Raw genomic sequence first — 19,665 nt, 5'->3', positions numbered from 1 at the left:
CTCAGAGGAGGAGGTAAGGGTCTGCAGAAGCAGAATCAAGAGAGGAGAGGTATGGGGTTGAGAGATGAGTTGGATATCGGCAGTATAGGGGTTTGAGAGAGGAGGTGGAAAGGACCGAGAATTGAGGTTCTGTAGCCTGAGACCTTAGATTAGATGTGTCGAGATCAAGACCCCGGGGACAAGTCAGGCCCGCCCAGTCATTTTTTTTTGGCTCAATGGATTGTTGGCTCAAAATCAGAGAAGATATCTAGGATAGTTCAGGGGTCACAAACTTGGTACCCTCAAGGAACTCACTAGTCGCCTCTCACTCTGTTATAATAGTACATTTTTGTATGATTTCATGTTTTCTAACTGGTGAAATCATTGCTAGTTATTGAAAAATATTAAATATTGTTTTTAACATTAGTCAAATATTACAAAGCATTCTTTTTTCTTTTCTGGCAGGATTTTCAAACTTGTAGTAGCCCCTTTGGTCACTCCTAGGTTAGGTAGAAATTGTTTAGTTTTTTTTCCAATTAGCCACAGCAATACAGCAATTATTTATTAAAAAAAATAAATTAAAATAAAATAAGAACAAGAACAAAGAGAAATAAAGAGAAAGAATAAGATGGTACAATCTAAGTCCAAAGATAAAGATCAAAGAAAAATAAACGGTATGTGACCCCTGAGCTAGAATTATGACATAAAGATAACCAGTAGCTAAGCTAAGCTAACTAACAGATCAACAATCCAATCAATTATACAGAGGTTTCTAACTATAATTATTACATTTGTTGCCCACAGCAGCACATATATATAAACCACAAAAGTCAATGGCAGACCTGCAACATTCCTAAAATAATATTATCAAGTATTTCCATTACCATTCATTAAAATTTTATTTACATTTTTGTAATGTTTTCAGAAAAGTTTTTGCCAAATAGATAAACGTCACAGATAAAAGACACCAGAGGCGTCAATCATCAGATTTATGACTGAATATCTGCCAGAACCTTTCGCTACTTAAAATCAATCAAAATATAAAGTACATAATCACAAGTCAAAACCTTCTCTGATTGTTGTTATTGCCCTGGGATTTAATGGGGATAATATCAAGTCAATGGGTGTGTAGCAGAGTCTACTTGGATAAAGAAGTAATATCAATAAATGATTGGATTGATTACCTAATATTTACTCATTGAAAATGATCCATCATCCGTCTGCTGCTCCCCACCTTCGAACCCCCTGGCGTCGGTTTAGAAATCTTCTTTCTTTTTTCATTTGTTTTCGGCCCACATGGGATCCCATATGATGGCCCGTACAAAGGAGGTTTATAAATAAAAGTTTGATTGATTGGGAAGGCCGGCTGGTTAACTTGCTCAAAGTGGAAAAGCCTTGAGTCGACTCTCCGGGCCGGTGGGGGGGGTTTTAGCTGCGCACATGTGCACACGGTTCAAACACGCGTTTCCCTCTTTTCTGTTGCCAGTTTCTGGCTGGTGTTTATCATCGGCTCCATCCGCCTGTAGTGTCTGTCATGTCTGATGGAGCTTGTGTATATTATTCTGCGGGTCGCTCTGTTTAGAATCCATCATACGGCATATCGTGGACCGTTTGGCTCGTGTGTGTGTGTGTGTGTGTGCGTGTGCTGTGCGCCAAACATTCCGTGCTTCTGCATTAATCGGCCCGAAGATTCTCTCGTAGACTTCAGATCCGTGATGCGATGATGGTTTCAAAAACGGCTGCAGGTGCCATCTTTTGATCCGACCTTGTCAAAGTCTCACTTATTCAATTAAAAACTCTGGTGTTAAAAACCCGACGGCTCACTTTTCTGCCGCTAAAGACAGATGTGTCGGTTCAATGTTCGCCGATCGAAAAAAAGGAATCGTGCAGCTGTTGCCGGAGAATATTTTTCACATGAACATCTGCCGGGACCTGACATGATGATGATGACATCATAAATAAGCTTCTCCGTTGTGCTGCGTGATGGGTTGAACTCTTACAATTTGGGGGTCACAGTCTTCATCTCCCCGATGAGATCTACTTAGGGGTGCTCGAGAGGAAGCGCATCTTTAAAAACCTCTCTTGAAATGGGAGCAATAAAGTTTTCCGTTAAACTTGTTGAACACCTCCTGGTCCTGAAGGAAGGTTGTAGAAGTGACACTAGGTACTCTGAAGGGTCTAAAGTTAGTGGAGAGTCAAAATGGTGGACAAGAGAAGCAGAATTGTCCCTTTTTTCTAATGCAATTTATTAATATCTTAAGAGATTTTCTTCAGGAAACAAGAATTCCAGACAAAAGCACAGCAGCCTAAACAAATAGCAAAGAATGAAAAACAAACTCTTCACCAATTGATTGATTGATTGATTGATTGATCCATTGATTGATTGATTTATACACCTTCATTCTTCCCACATCCAATTTGAGTTGTCACAGCAGTTAAAAAATAGATTAAACATACGTACATTTAAAAAAATAAGACAAACAGTGCATATATTAAAAATAAAAAAAACAATAATGCGTAAAAGGTAATAATATGTTAAGTAATTAGTAGAGTAATCAATATTCTTATCAGTAAATGAAGGTAAACTATGATTTCGATTTAACGTGGTATTAAAGAGAATTTGTCTCTTGATCCAGCTGGCAGAGTTTCATTCCGTAGTTTTGTTAAGAAACTTTTCGCCATCACCTGTTCTCCATTCCCTCCCTTCACAACTTGGTCCTGATTCTCCCTTCAATGTGGTCCAGATTTTATGACCCCAGTCGCACCGAAAAAAGGCCATAAACGGCACCGTCGCATAAAACAGTCGCACACTTTATAAAAAAATAAAAAATTCTGAGCGTGATGCAAACAACACGTGAGTGAACGTCTGCGTCGTGTCTGTGTTGGCAGGTGGACAGCGACACCATCTGGAACGAAGTCCATTCATCCAGCGCGGCGCGTCTGGCTGTGGGTTCGGTGGTGGAGCTGGTCTTCAAAGTGGCGGTGGGAGAGCTGAAGGTAAAGGTGGTGTGTGTGTGTCTGTGTATGTCTGTGTGTGTCTGTGTGAGTTCATATACGAGTGTTTCATATTGCTTTCACTCAAATGAACCTTTTAATGCTTTGACGTGTATATGCTAATCGTTTTAACCATGCTAATGATACTATAATGCGAATATTTATTACTATACTACTTACGCTAACATGCTAATATTGTTAACATGCCAATAATTTTACCATGCTAATAATTTTACCATCCTAATGATATCACATGCTTATATAATACTAACATGCCAATAATATGGCCATGCTAATACATGCTAACAATGCTAACATGCTAATAATATTAACATGCTAATAAATGCTAAAAAATATTATCATGCCGATAAATTTTAAGAATATTAATTTGCCAAAAATTCCAACAACATTCAAATTCTAATAAATGCCAAGAATATTAATATTCTCATAGATTATAATGTTATCATGCTAAAATATGCTAAGAATATCAACATGCTAATACATTCTAATAATATTAACATTCTAATAAATGCTCAGAATATTAATATTCTCATAGATTATAATGTTATCACGCAAAAATATGCTAAGACCATCAACATGCTAATACATTCTAATAATATTAACATGCTTATAAATGCTTAGAATATTAAAATGCTAATACATTCTAATAACATGAACATGCTAATGATAGAAATATTCCATGTTACCTGTAATACAGATTCTTAGGAAAGCTACTCATCAAGGCTGTTATTAAAGAATATAAAATATAATAAAATCATTAGTTATTGTGGTTCAGGTAGACATTCTTACTTACTAGTAAATGTATGTAAAAAAAAAATGTCATTTGGACAATTCTTATGCAGTTAAGATTGTTTTATGAAGAAAATGCTTCACTATTTTGTGGCCCTCAGTGTAATAAAAAATTAAAATATTCAATATAAACTGATCATTCAGACTTGTCTGACTGATATCCAAAAATGTGATCTGGATTTTTTGACTTATTTTTGCTTTTTGTTCTACATTTATTTCTTTCTCACCTCTGTAATGGAGGAACAACAAAGTGAGAGTTATGTATTATTTCCCACCTTTATTGCAAACCGGGGAGCGACACCCCCACGACGCAACACCAGCCGGCCCTTCTTCCAGTCCGTGGCGATGGTTCCTCTCGTTTGAACGCAGCAGGAAGTCCTCGAGTCGCCGCAGACGCAAACATTGTAGATTAACAAGGCTGCTTTATTAGCCTTTCACCGCAGCCACCTGCAGCGCAGACATGGCACTTAGCCTTAGCTTAGCAATGAAATCCTTCACACTAATGGCTTTCAAGAGAGAGCTGAGTGGTGATAAAAATCCATATTAATAATTCCAGCTCCGCCATAATGTGTCGGCCTGTTGATGCAGCTGCCGTGAACGCACATCACCAGGATGTACGATGTTCTTAAATTAGAGTTATTGACTGACTCACTCGCACCTTCTGTCCGATGATCAATCACTCTCTTCATTCCTCTTGTACAATGTTGACAGAACGGTTTTGCTGTCGTCCGACCTCCTGGACACCACGCTGAGGAGAGCACGCCGATGTAAGTCCCACAGAAATTCATTAAAATAAATGTAAATATTACCATTTAATGTAGTTGTGATTTCCTGATTTGATGCCCTATTCGTGCATTTTTAAAGTAGATATTGAACAAGTATTAAGTAGTTTCCCCTCAAGTATTTTAAGTTCTCTCTTGTTTTTCCTCACAGGGGATTCTGCTACTTCAACTCAGTCGCCATTGCGGCCAAACTCCTCCAGCAAAGGCTCAACGTCAGCAAGATCCTCATCGTGGACTGGGTGAGTCTGAAACTGTGGCGAGAAGCTTCTCCGTGTCCAACGAGGAGTCAAAGACATGTGACTGTTGTGAGATAAGCCGTCAGAGTAAAAAGACAAATGTCTTAAAATGGTGGGAAAACTTAAAATAAAATGTTAGTAGAACCAGAAAAAAATCAGACGTTCGAAGTAAGAATGTAATAAATTAAAACAAAATAATTAAATATGTATATTCATGTTTTAAATACTTTGTCGGACTCTGGACTAAGATCTACAACTATGGACAGAACATTTAAGTATAGTAAGATGGTTCATAAAAAAAAATCATTAAAGTATTTGTGGGTACATGAATACGTATAACTCTTGTATTGTCCCTGGGTCAAGGTGACCCGAAAACAAATGTATTTGTGTTAACCCTTGGCTGTGGGTCAAGGTGAACGACCTCCATGGCTTCCATTAATGCATATTCAATGGTGGAGGTCATTCAGTTTGACCCAGAGAAAACCAAAGGGATGTTTTCGGGCCTTTGGGTCACCTTGACCCAGAGATTAGGAAATAAAATAAAACTTGGTTAACTTTTTTTTATACATTCTCATCAATAGAATTCAATTGGGAAAAAAAACAGATGACAAATTATATCATAATGTTTTTATTATTTCTAAATAAATTAATAAAAAAGTTTGTTGTTTTTTAAATGCAAAATATTAAATAAATTCGCATTAAAATAGCTAGTTATCATATTTGAATAAGTGGTCATTTAAAGCCTCGAGAGCAAATGATAAATCCAATTGAAGAGTCGCATGTGGCCCAAAGAAACAGACAAATATAAACCTGCATCTGTAAGGTTTTCTCATTCACCACAAAGAAAAAATCAATGAATGACGCATCAAACTCCAAACTACATGAACTTGAAACGACTGTTATGTCATCAAAGACGAACAAGAGGCTGAAATACATGACTTACAGATACGATAATACAGACCCCGGACTCATCAGAGAATTGACTCTCTCTCTGTTCCTGGATTCTCTAAACCTCTCAAAGTCTCTTCCACTTGAGCGGTATATTGTTATTTCCTTTCCAACTCCTCACCTTCAAGAGACCACCGTCCTCATCCAGACCAGTCGAAAACATCATGACTGGACTTCTGGTGACTTTCTAATAAAGTGTCACACAAACCAGATCAAACGCTTTGCGGCTCATTTTTTTTTTTTTGTCTAGAACCAGCTTTTTTTTTTCGGAGGCGTCTCCCGCTCGTCACGGTCATTCCAAAAAAACCCTTTGAAGGTTCTCTCTTTCATTTCCTCTCTGTCTGTCTGTGACAAGAGTGTTGCTCGCGAACTCACCGCTCAGCCTTTTCGGGCTGGAAGCGACATTTTCGGGGGACTGGAGAATTCTCTGGACGGAGACAGTGAGATCTTTTAATAGATGTCATATTGTTGGTGCTTTTGAAGTGTTTTATTGAATCCTGCCGCCCGTCCCCGCCTGGCTGCAGCTGAGATGAGCCTGACCCTGCTGTCTGACTTGTAGTGTGTGATGGTGCAGGTGCAGAAATGCTGTCATGGTAACCATAGGGTGTTTGTAAAAAAACATGTTGCATGTTCACCTCGTCATTAGTTTCAACGACATTTTTATGTCTGATACAATCAGCCATTTGGTTTTTTTACTCCTCAAATTACAGTTTTAAGAGCAGTTTTTCGTCTCAATTTGAACCACACTGACTTATTAAATACATAAATGTAACACTATGATATTTTATTGACATCAATAGGTACAAAAAGCAAAGCTAATATATAAAAATCGGTACAGCTTTGACAAAAATCAAAAGCTAGGGAGGAGAAAAAACATGTGGATGCAGAAGTAAACATGCAATAAAAAATCATATTTTTAGCTATATATATATATCTATATATATATAGATATATATATATATATATCTATAGCTCATTACATCGTCAACATAGAAGCCTATACATGTTTTACTGACATCTGTGGCCCTATGACTTTATTTTCATATAAGGTCAAAGTGAAAATGTAAAACTAAAAAAAAAGTTTTATACTACTTGTATATTCTTTACATATGTTTTATTTATAGCCAACTTAATTTAAAAAATGTTTCTCAAAATATATTGATAAAAAACTTTTCCATATTAAGAATGTATTGACAATCTCTTTCAATGTTGTCCATCTTTTTATTCAAGTCTTATTTTTTTTCAATCATACCTATTTATCTGTCTTATGGCTTGAGAACCCCTCGCGACAATCACTGCGTATCATGTAACGATTTCCGATATAAGGCAGTGATGTTGGTGATAAAAATGATCTGTGGCAACATCTCTTTGTATGTTTTGTAATTTACTTCAATTTACAAACAATAGAAGCTGCATTGCAAGTGTTGCTCGATCTCTCTGCCGCCATCTAGTGATCAGCAGGTGAAATACATCTAGTTTATGAACACACATGTGTCGGCTGTGTGAATATTCTTGCTGCACATTGTGGTTCACCGTCACGCACCATTGTATTGTTATTGTTTTTTCTGATTATGAATTTATTGATGACTCTGATGTGTCATAACTTGATCACATTAATTTGTAAGATTACATGCTATTATTTTGAAGTCTCAAACATCTAAGCAAATATGTTTTTTATTCTTTATTGACAAAGTCGAGCTTAATTTGTGCAAGATAAAGTTAGAACTCTTAACTTAACTTAACTTGGAACTCTGCTCAAGTTCACACAAATATAGTAATTTATTTCTGACAAAGATACAGTTAGTAAAGTTCTCCCCCGTCTGAAATCTCAGCGAACAAAAGGTTACGAGAGCTGAGTCCATTATGACGTAATAATGGCTTCACTCCTCCTCCAGCCAGCTGTAATCACGCCCCGCTTTGTTTATACAACAAGTCCTTTGAGGTTGGAGACTTCTGGGATTGATGACGCGCGGTGACAATACACAGTGCTTGACCAATCCCAGCAAAGTGGGTGTGGTTATGATAAACAATATTTAATCTTCAGAAAAACGTGTTTTCAGTGGAAACACACTGATGATACAATAGAGTCCAACATATATTTAAGACACACTTAAATCAACACATTAGTTGAACTTTAATAATTTCTACTTTTCTATAAACTATTAATTATTTGAGCATCAGAGCAAAGATAGATATGTACGCAGTAACATCATCTACCCACTGAAGACTGTAATCAACATGTGAACTGTCATCTGTCACTCAAGGATGTTCACCATGGTAACGGGACCCAGCAGGCCTTCTACGCCGACCCGAGCGTCCTCTACCTCTCGTTACATCGCTACGACGACGGCAACTTCTTCCCCGGAAGTGGAGCCCCGGACGAGGTGCTTTATTCATTTGTTTGTATTTGCTTGTTTCTCTTTACTAACAGTGTTTGTTCGCATGTCAGGTCGGCACTGGAGCGGGCGAAGGCTTCAACGTGAACATGGCCTTCACCGGGGGTCTGGACCCCCCCATGGGTGACGCCGACTACCTGGCTGCGTTCAGGTGAGCTGCTGATGAACGTGCTCAGAAATATAAGTCATGTTTATAGAATTAAAGAGAGATTATTATGGGATGTTTCATCACACGTGAAGATAAGGGTCTTTTGCAACAGCATGCATGCACTGGAATGTTTAAAAGCGGAACGTCAGATACAATTTCTCGGGCCGTACCGCTGGCAAGGACCAGGTCTGGGTCGGTTCCAGCGCTCTTTGAAGATGAACCTGCGGTCTGTGACTGCGTGTCCATCTGGACCAGAGCCGACGCATCAAACCGACACACCAGTGTCTTTCTGAAGCTTTTCGGCACGCAATTCACCGGAAGTGCGGCGCAGCCCCCTTAATGCAGCCCAGATCTGGCCGTTATCTCCGACTCCCTCGCTATTATTCTTCCCATCTTCTTCACAGAGAGGAGCTCAGGCATGAGTTAGTGCAGTGTCAGCCATATTTATGACTTTGAAATAGCCAGTGTGGGAAAGATGCTGGAGTGACATGGAACTCTGCTTTAATACACCATCAACTCTTTCTTTTAACACCTGGATCATACATGTGGGCCATGATTGACCAATCAGAGCGAAGTATTGATCAAAACAAGTTATTAACGGAGTCCATTTTTCAAACGTCCAATAAGATTTAAACATATTGTTGTGCTATTAATGTTAGGAAATTCAAGCTTAAACTGTAGGACATTGTTTGTGTGTTTGTTCCCTATTCCTATCTGAAAATAAGTCAATAGTGAAAGTGAGACTTTAAGACTTAAACATGAAATAACTTCTTTAATTTCTACTCTTTATTTGAAATGTACCTAAAATCTAAATCAAATGTTTATGAAGATACTCTTATAAACGAAGAAATATGTTTTAAATGGAAGAAGTACTAAAAAACACTGAAAAAATACAGACTGTTGCATGCAAATATAAAGAAAGTTGACACACAAAAAAGAACATTTTAAAATAATTCAATAGAAAGTTGAAAAGGAAGTTTGATACATAGACAGCTGGAGGTACCATATAATAAAAATGATCAGAATCATGTTTTTATTTCCAGTGTTGTAAACACAAAAAAATTTTTTGTTTGTTTTATTTGGTGGTGATGACAGTTTTCAATAAAATAAAATAAAAAAATGAAAGTAAATACAATTAAAAGAATAAGATGAACAAAATAATAATAATAATAATAATAAAAGCATTACTTTAAAGTAGGCACATGAAAATAAAATGCAAACAATAAAATAAAATAAAAAATGTTAAATGACTTAAATTCATGACTTTGATATAAATATGGGTAGAAGGAGTTCTTGAAGCGTGATGTTCTGGTCCGGATTGATCTCCTGCCTGACTAATCTTAAATAATAAACATTAAATATCCTTGAATTTGGATCATTTTCTTACAAGTGGATCGACCTTATGAATGTTAACACACTAAAACCTATAAAAACATACGTTTATTTTAATTAACAGAGCTCAAAAAATGCATGTTTAAAAGGTCTTGATCGTGTTACGATTTAGTTTTGGTCTCAGTCTGGGAAAAGTTGAATAAATAGTGGCTTAACTTAGCTTAGGTGTCAAACATTTCACTGTTTTATGACCATAATTATTCCTAATCGCTCACATTTACGGAGCGATCAATTGCTGCTAAAATGTGATATTTTAGGTGCAAATCATTTGCTATTTGTTGTGATAGTCGGCATCACCTTTATACAGAGGGACGAACTCTAAAGAGCTTCATCAAAATGTTACATTTATCTATATGCTGATGGATGTTCCTGCTCCTGTTTGAAACTCTCACACACACCCCCACTCACACACACACCCACACACACACTCCCCTCCGCCTCCCTATTTTGGGGTTAATGCCTCGCAGCCAATACTGTCCCGTGCCACGACACATTTGCATCGGATCTAGTCCTCGCCTGCAGAAAGCACAACAACAAAAAAAAAAGAAAAAAGATAAGAATATCAGACCTAATGAAAAGCAGAAGCAGCAGGTCTCCAGCGCTTTCACTCTCCCTTTATCTTCTCCCTCTCTCTCGCTCGCTCCCTCGCCATGAACTTGGAAAGACGAGAGAGGAGGAGAATTACAGTTAATTCAAACCAGATCTCCGTGCAGCAGATGACAGAGCTTTGAAGTGGAAGTGTGCGTGTGGGAGCTTTTTTTTTTTTTTTTGTCTTCTCTCTCCTCTCTCCTCCTCCTTTCCTTTACCTTTTTTTTTTTTATGAACGGAGCAGGAAAGCCCTGAAGCTCCTGACTTTAACCACTTGTTTGCTGGTTTGCCTTAAAAGAAAAAAGAAAAAAAAAAGAAGGATGAATGATCCAACTACCTGAACCTGGAAATGAAATGTTGGCTCTAATTGACTCCTGATAACATCGTTCCTGTCTCTGTGGTCATGGAGTCTGTGTGATTGAATAGCAAAGTGACCGTTCAAACTGGAAAAGCATTTACATTCGGGAAACTTAGACACTTTTTTTTAAAGAGAAATCTAAATAATGGGGAATATCTGCTGCCGTTATCGGTCATTTCATCCGGCGAGAGCAGATAAAACCCTGCCAACAGATCAGGACTAATAACCACCGTCAACAGTCCACTTAATTAAAATCTACATTCTGTTCACCAAAAGAATGTTTTTCCTTCTTTTACCCGATCAGAAAAAAACAGAGTCATACAATGACGGCCACTGAGCTGGTGAATCACAGATCCTGGTTCTCGTGAAGGTTTTTTTTCTCAAAATCCTTTTTTTCACTTGGTTCTTAAAGTCGAACTTTTATGTACTCTTTCCCAGCTACCTAGGGTAAAGGGGCAGGGTGACCCTGATCATGTGTCTCGTATACTTGATGGCTCATTAATAATTATGAATCGGTCACAACAGTGTGAACAAGTTGCATTTTAAAGTCCGACCCTCTCTGTTCGGAATGTTGCCTGATACTCCTGATCCTTATTCACAGAGCGAAGGGGCAGGAAAATGGCGTTTGAGTTTGATTGACATATCACCAGCCAATCATATTGACCATCTACCCTAGATCACCATTTAAAAAAAAAAAGAAAACATCTGGAATGAAACATCTTCCCGAACTGTGACCATAATAAAACTTTTGAGCAAATGTTTCCCAAAAGCAAAAGAGAAACAAGAACACAAAGAAATACAAGACACACAACTACTTAACTTGTATACTTTGTATGCATACATGTGCATTGTAACAATAAAATTAATATATTGATATTATATATAATACCTTCTAACCTTATTTCCCAATTAAAATTTCCTAAAATATTAAGAAAGATCTATCGTATAAATCTACATAGAGATTTTTTTTTAATATTGTGGCAAAACTAATTGTATTTTTTAAGTCAAAAAGCTTTTGTTTGCTCATTTTTCTTCCATAAAATGTTTGGATGTCAAACTGGTCGGTGGATCAAAGACATCATCTGTCGAGCATGATGCTAAGATTCAATAAAAAAAATGAGCTCAGCTATTTATTCTTTCAGGTTAATGTCAAAAGGGATAAAAATCTAGCTAAGAATTCTTTTTTTTAATGCTAAATCTGCTTAAAGTCAAGCAGTTAAAAGTGTAATAAACTCATCTTCACACTGTTTGAATGTTTGTCACTTATTGAAACCATCTTTCCCATCCAGACACTCGGATGTTTGAACTGAATCAAATCAGGCTTTAAAACATCTTATCTCGACTGTTATCTTTTCTTCTCGGTCAAACATCCTCGCATGTAAACAAAGCGGCGTTTAACCATCGTTGAGATTCAAAACACGCCTGACGCAACTCGGTCTATCTCCGTTGGCGTGTATTTCCATCTTTTCTTTTTAGTGTCTGGAGATGAGTCATCAAAACAAGCGTCGGGACTCTGAGACAAACACGGAGCCGCGCTCGTTGCCGGGTAAACAAATCCCAGCGTCGCGGGCAACAGAGCTGTTATTAGCCGCTGACGTCAGCAACGATTGCCGCGGATGTTGTGGAGCGAGATCCGTGTGTCAAACATGGTTCTCTCGCCTCGGAGAGGATCACAGGCTCCTCGCTTCGCTTGTTCCTCACTCAGAAGAACTGAGTCAGAGAACGTTTAATTTGAGCTAGAAGCCTCTGGTGACTTCATCAAAAGCCATCGGATGTTTGTGTTCGTCCGTCATTACTTGCTGGTATTCACCCCCAAAAACCTTCACCACGTTTTCATCGGTTCCATAGTTGTTATTATTTTATTCCCAATGTATTTTGAGTCGGTGCCAGGTGTTTGGGTGACGCAGGCGCCGTCGACCAGGAGCTCCAGAGAGTCTCCTGCCGCCGCGTCCACGCAGCAGCTGTGTGTGCGAGCGTATGTGTTGTGGCGGCGGGTGTGGTCGGCGCTGATGATGAGAGTTGTAATTTGGTGGTGAGCATGAGATGAAGACACTGGTGACCACCAGGAGGCCCTTTTTTTTTAAAGCCTCTCTCGGGGGGCCGATCTTAGGTCGCCTTCATCACGTTGCTGTGGTCATCTGAGGGGCCCGCCAGAGAAACCACATACACAACCATGTTCTGTGAAGAAAGAACGACGATGTAGTGAAAAGATGAGATCTTTTTTGTCATTTTTGTAATACTTTTGGGCCTTTCTTGAGTCATGAAGTGTCATAAGTGTTTCTCCTTTATTCCAGTTAATGTGAAGGAACATTTATAGGTAAAATGTATTTTTTATTTTATATGTGAAATGCTAAATTTAACATGACAATCACAAAACGTTTCATTAAAGTGTTATCACAAGGAAAAAGCAATTGATTCACAAGACAAGGATCTCCTAAATCTCTGGATTCTGAAATTAAAACAAATGACTTGTTAATATCTAAAGGTAGTCAAAGTCAACTGTTTGATTCTATTATCTATTAAAAGTTTATTTATGATTTATTTAACAATGGCGATATGTACAAAACACTCCTTATGGTAACACTGGTCTGCTGTTCTGTCAATTGTTTCCTCCACATATTTGTTTTACGTTACTTTTAGCTTCGTCTAGGGCTATCAACCAAAAATACCAGTACAGAAACCAATATCTTTTCATTACCAGTTCCTGACCAATTATTTTCAATACAAATTTCATAACTATAACAAAAAAAATAGCATACTAATTTTATTTTTCATCTTTGGTCATTTTCTACTCCATGTTTTCCTTCATAAAATCCACACCTTATCAAGTTTTGATCACGCGTTGGTACTGAAAAAGAGGATCTGTAGCATCACAAATGGTATATATATTTGTTTTGAATAAAAACTTTTTTGACAAACCTAAAGGTCGGAAAGCAACTCAGTGCTTTCGCATCATCTCTAACACATGCTTAGACATGATACTTTGGGCTCCTCTGATCCTTTACTGATGTGTCCTTAATGTTTTAAGTGATGGATTTAATGAAACAGCTCATGAGGTTTCATGATACAGTGTTGTTGGTATGTAACAATCTCAGTTTATCAATACAGTTTCAGAGCCAAAGGTTTTAGAGCAGATAGTTCCATTTGTTGGCCTTTAGAAATAATGAAACTGTTTCATGAAAGTTGATGTTTAGCAAAAAAAAAAATGGATTTAAAACTTGTTATTATGGTTTTCTTTCTTTGTATGAAGACTTTTTTTCTATTTTATCAAAATAAACCAATACAAATTTCCTACAAATTTTCCCTTTTGTCCTAAAATTATTCATATTTAAAATTAATATTACTTTTTTTTTCTTAAAAATCACAATTTTTTTCCAATGTATTTTCTATTTTGGCTATTTTCTTCAGTATTTTTTAAGTATACTATCATATTTAAGGTTATTTCTCTTCATGTCAGCTTTCATTTGTCTTGAAGGCCACTCACAATATTCATAATTTCAAATCTGTATTAAGTTGTTTCACTTCCTAATAATCGACAATATTATACGTTTAAGTCAAACCAATCATTTCTCTTGTTTCTTCCTTCAGGACGATAGTCTTGCCGATCGCCAACGAGTTTGCCCCAGATGTGGTTCTGGTATCGTCGGGCTTCGACGCCGTGGAGGGCCACGCGCCGCCTCTGGGAGGATACAGACTGACGGCCAAATGTAAGTCCTGGAGAAGACCCCCCAGACCCGAGACAATTGAGCTACGCCTAATGATGCGTTTCAACGCTGTCACAATATCATCCGTCATGTCGTGACGGCGGATGATGGCGGCCGAGTATTTGGAGAGAGAGAGAGAGAGAGAGAGAGTGACGGACGGACAAATATTATCTTGCGCCTCCGACTGGCCTTGGCGTGCCAGCAGAGAGCTTTTCAGGAACTATCCTGCAGATCCCAAATACTCAATGCGAAGGGGGGGGTTTAGGAAAGATGGGATTGAAGCCTGAATATTAAACCTCCTCGCTCCGAGAAACACATCAAAGTCTCTCTAACTGAGCTGTAATGACTCAAATTAAACCTGGCTTGTGTTATGACGTGTTGTTGGCCCCCAATAAGTCCTCGCTCTCTGCCCCCCCCACCACCCCCACACCCCCTCTCTGACACCCCTTCGCTCGGAACATTTTTCTTTTGTTCTTTCATCGATATCCAAAGAGGAAGTCAGAGCTTTAACAGCAGCTCCCCCCTTTTTCTCATTCATTTTCCCTCCCTCCTTCCCCCCTTCTTCTTCTTCTTTCGCTGTCATTTCCTGTGCGCCCAGGCTTCGGGTACCTGACCAGGCAGCTGATGGCTCTGGCAGGCGGTCGACTGGTGCTGGCCCTGGAGGGGGGTCACGACCTCACGGCCATATGCGACGCCTCCGAGGCCTGCGTCTCTGCGCTGCTCGGCAATGAGGTAAGACGTGACGTCCTCTCGCTGTCATGTGATCTCGACTCCGGCTTCGGTAATAATGAAGTGTAATCACGCCGCCATACATCAGCGGCGATAAGAATGATCCCCCAAATCAATGAATAATGTTCAATGAATACATCTACATGTGGCGTCGTAGATGCAAGTATACGCTTTAAATGTGGTTCTAGGTCAAATTGACTGTATTTATGTGGCCCTCATGAGGTCAAAGATCATGAAGAAACTAACCATTTTATTTTATATGTATTTCTGATATTCATAACTGGTCTCTAAATATGAATATAGGGTTTTGGTTTTAGGACCTTTGTCCTCCTCTTTTGTAATTTCTGTGAGTATTCTCTGATCCTCAAAAAGATGTAAGTGTATTTAAAATATATATTCGATTTTTTTTTAAGTTATATCAAATATAATTAAATAATAATTATCGCTTTTTAGCTTGATTTTATTATTCAATGTTGTAGTTTTTGCTCTTTTATTTTTGAGTAATGGCCCCTCAGAACACTTTATGAAAATGGCCCCTAACGGAAAATTATTTAGGGGAAAAAATGTGCTTTCATTGACAATATACAGTATATTTTAAATGAGTCTTTTAAAAGTACCATATTTCAAATGAATCAAAGTCATATTTTACTTAAGAAAAAAAAAACTTTTTCCATGTGTACCTTTTTATGTTATGTGTTTTTGTGTTGCTAGAGTTAAAGTATTTAGTCTTATGAAAGAAAAGAGGATCAATGTATCTTTGAGAAGTTGTTTGAATTGTATATTCTAGAGTCAAAATCATTCAGATTATTTCATGAGAGTCTGAAGTACAACATGGTCAACATCACGTCCACTTTAGACTCTCAGCGTTGAAGGACTCGCAAGGACTCACCTGGATGTGTGAGACTCAGGTCAAGTTTAACACGTTGGCTAATAACACAGATTAAGAACTGATAAAAGGTTTATTACTTCTCTACTATCTGCATCAGTGCTCCCCCTGGTGGTAGCGAGTGTTGCAAATCTCCGTAACAAACACAATGAATCATTTTTTCCTTTGATGTCAGACCCAAAAGCGGCTTGAGCGATAAAGCGTTTAATGAGATATTAGTGACCATTAAACTCACCTGCATCTCTGGCTTTTCTCATAATATCTATCAGCGTTTTTGTAAATTATCTCACAGTCGGCCCGACGAGGAAGTCTGAGAATTTGCACAGATGTTGCAGAACTTTTAAGGACAGACTGTGTGAAGTTTTGAAAGAAAGACATCAGAAGATTGCGATTGATGGGGCCTGAAAGAAAAGGCAACCCGTCAACATTAGGTCGAGAAAAAGTGGTCTTTTGGAGCAGCTGTGGTTCTGAGCCGTTCCTTCGATAGTCGCGCAAAAGATAAGTCGGTGACTCTTTAAATGTGGTGCAAGAGATCAGAGATTCAGGACTTCAGAAGGTTGTCACCGTGTTTCTACACACAGAGTTGTGTGTGTGTGCGTGTGCTTGTGCTTTTGTGTATGCGTGTGCGTGTGCTTGTGTGTGCGTGTGCGTGGCAGCTTTATTTTGGACTGCTTTATTACTTTCCTACACTTCATTTAGACCCAGCTCTCTCTGCACGCAGCTCATGTATGACCTCATGTTGAAGTCCTGTTGTTTACAATTCTCAGTACACAAAACCTTTTTATAGACAGTACACAAAGGAAATTGTTACCAGCAAAGAAGTGAGATCCACCTGTGTATATTGTTATGATTCTGAAAACCATCGTTTAATTAAAATAAAATATATACTCATTTCCTATTCTGCTATTGCTATAGCATGTTAGCAAAAACATAATTTTAAACTTTTAAATAGCGTGGATGCGTTTCAGACTAAAGCAATCGTCTCTGTATATGTTCAATCCAATAATGTTACAGCTTTAAAAAATCCATCCATCTGTTAATGTTTCAATTGTGTATTTGTAGTTCAGCAAATCTAATTTAACATCCAAATGGTTGCAGATGTACTTGACTGGTCAGTCATGATTGAAGATGGAAAATAAATTCTTATTCCAACAAATACAAGTGGAACATGTATCTACGTATTTATTCACCTTCACCTGTGTTCAACCTGTTGTGTATTCCAAACTGTCTCTCCGACATGTAGCTCCTCCATGTAATTGTTGCTGTTTGTTATGGACACGAGAAAGGGTTGTGAAACGATGATGGACTTCACTGGTTTCACTGATGAAGACTGAAGATCCAGACTAATGTGAGAACGTGTTGCAAGAGTCCAGACACAGACGTGAACCCTGTCGGCTCTTAATAGAACAGCTCCTGTTTCTGTTAAAATCATTATCCTCCAGCCAGTGAGCCACTTATACAACTATAGTGATGCATTAATGGTCTGGATGGATAATAACTAGCATTATAAAGGGCATCACGAAGCCTTATCTTATTGATTGATATACATTTATACTTCCCGGGTTGTTGAACTTTGACTGTTTCAGCTTTTCACAAACAAAGATTCAACATAGATAAACTATATTAGGACAAACGGTATGATACACAATTTCAATATAATTAGAAAAAACTAAAACAATTAATAAACTTTTAATTATAACTTAAAATGAACACAAAAATTAATAAAATAACGATAAATATATTTAAAAAAAAAGAAATTGCTGCGTATCTTTTACTGCACCTGAACTAATGGTGTTTATTGTCTTGCATGTGATACGTATCATGATACAGCGGCAACGATACACTATATTGCAATATATTGTACTTCTGTACTAACAAGGATTTGTAGTATTGTCCAAGTACTTGACTCTGGTGTAGGAGAATTTATAAACCACATTACTGTTGACGAAGTCGTAACTGTTTTGAAACAGAAATATTTCCGAAAATCAGCTTTAAAAGTGGTTGGAGTTGACTGTATCCTCTCGTCCTCAGTCAATCGCCGGGATCTCAATGATTTTCATTGTCCCCTAAGTTGTGGGGGATGTAATGACTGCTGCCATCCAGCGGCTGGATGTTTAATTGCAACATAAAAATTAATAAACGCTGTGTGAATTTGCATTTTAATTGTACATTTCTTAAAAATCAAAACAAAAAATTGAACACATACTTTATTGAAATATAAGCTGTAAAATAAATACGATAAAAATGCGATCACTGCATGGATATTTATTCACACTCCTAACCTGAAGGCTTCATCAAAGTGTACTTCCTGCTGGACAAGGGTCTTCTTCTGTCACTGAGGTATGGACTGTTACAGTCTAAGGTTTCAGCAAGAGCTGCGAGACCCAGCAGGGGGGTGGGACCAGGTCACTGGATGTTGTGCCACAGGGAGCTGAGAATTTGAAAATAGGCAGGAGGCAGCGAGCGTCAATTGCTGCAGCCCTGCAGGACTCACCGGTGACCCCGAGCCAGCCCGGGCCTCCTCAGCTGTCCACATCTGAAAGTGGTTACCCCTCACCCCTCCTCCCCCTCCTCCTGGAGGGTCAGTCTGGACCTGGGAGCAGGTCATCCCGGGAAGGGTTTCTAGAGAAAAAAAAAAAAGGTCTATTTTTTCCGTCATCTCAATATTATATAACCCTAGAGACAGAATACAATCATCATTAAATGGGAATTATGCAACTTTTGATTCACTTTTTTTTATTTAAAACTATTTTTTACTTCCCTAAGCCATTTGAAGATTTTGATGACTTCTCATGTGGTGGTTCTGAGCTGAACTCGAGGCTATAAACTTTCATGATGTTGTGTTTGGTGCTTGTAGCTTTAAGCCATTCCAAATTACTTTATCATCTTAGAGAAGGTCTCTGTAATAGACGTGGAGTGGTGCCGAGGAAACATCAGTGGGCGACTCGGCGGAAATGAAGTGAGGAGGAGGAGGAGGAGGAGGAGGAGGAGGAGAGGGAGAAAAAAAAAAAAGGTGTCCAAGGAATCTATCAAATAACAGACTATCGCTCAGACCTGTGAGTCCAGCTGTGTTATCTGATGATTCATTAATCGAATGTTTAATTTTGTCACGCGCTGTGTTACATGTCCATTAGTGTCGGAGGAGCACTGAGGGAGGAAATGTGTAGGCTCGGGGTTCTGGGACCACAGCTGGACGAGCTGCTCAGCTGTGCTTTTATTTACGAGGGCTTGTATGGTCTGGAGGTATCCACAGTCCGTGGGCAGTCCAGTCCACTGCCAAGGTCTTTGCATAACAGTCACACCAGGTTTGCTCAGATGACATCATTCCACTGTCTTGTGGGGCCTGGACTGCAATTAAAACCAGTTTTGATGCAAAGTCAGCGACTGGATCAAAAAATCTAGTTTTCCTGTTTTTTGTGTTTTGGCTTAGTTCACTTTTTTTTTTCATCATTTATTTGTAATAGTCACGCATTTTTATTTGTTGTTTGTAGATCAGGGATGTTGTCAAGGCCAGTCATATAAAGCACTTCTATGACACCATAATGCACTGCAACAGTTGAAGCTGCTTGAGGGTCCATTAGAAGGAGAACAAAGGGAAGACCCTGGACTTGAGACTCTCAGCTGACCTGGGAATGCATTTGGGTTCCCCAGCAACAATTAGATGATGGAGAACAGGAACGTTTTTGTTGAAGGTGCTGCCCCCGCGACCCAACTT

General features: G+C 38.5%; 1 protein-coding gene across 3 annotated transcripts in view; it reads left to right on the top strand.

The window, feature by feature from the left end:
* The window catches only part of hdac4 (histone deacetylase 4), a 122,483-nt gene that overhangs the window by 91,854 nt on the left and 10,964 nt on the right, over positions 1 to 19,665 (top strand). For all 3 annotated transcript variants that reach the window (XM_087803854.1, XM_087803853.1, XM_087803856.1), the window contains 7 exons: positions 2,869 to 2,976; positions 4,495 to 4,550; positions 4,717 to 4,804; positions 8,014 to 8,133; positions 8,199 to 8,296; positions 14,220 to 14,338; positions 14,934 to 15,067. In XM_087803854.1, coding sequence (XP_087659980.1) covers positions 2,869 to 2,976; positions 4,495 to 4,550; positions 4,717 to 4,804; positions 8,014 to 8,133; positions 8,199 to 8,296; positions 14,220 to 14,338; positions 14,934 to 15,067 — 723 coding nt within the window. The remainder of the gene's footprint in view (positions 1 to 2,868; positions 2,977 to 4,494; positions 4,551 to 4,716; positions 4,805 to 8,013; positions 8,134 to 8,198; positions 8,297 to 14,219; positions 14,339 to 14,933; positions 15,068 to 19,665) is intronic.

The sequence above is a fragment of the Callionymus lyra genome, chromosome 12 (genome assembly GCF_982586985.1).
Source record: "Callionymus lyra chromosome 12, fCalLyr1.hap1.1, whole genome shotgun sequence".
NCBI classification, from domain to species: domain Eukaryota; kingdom Metazoa; phylum Chordata; class Actinopteri; order Syngnathiformes; family Callionymidae; genus Callionymus; species Callionymus lyra.
The sequence above is the reverse complement of the archived record's forward strand: the minus strand, read 5'-3'. Positions and strand labels throughout refer to the sequence as shown.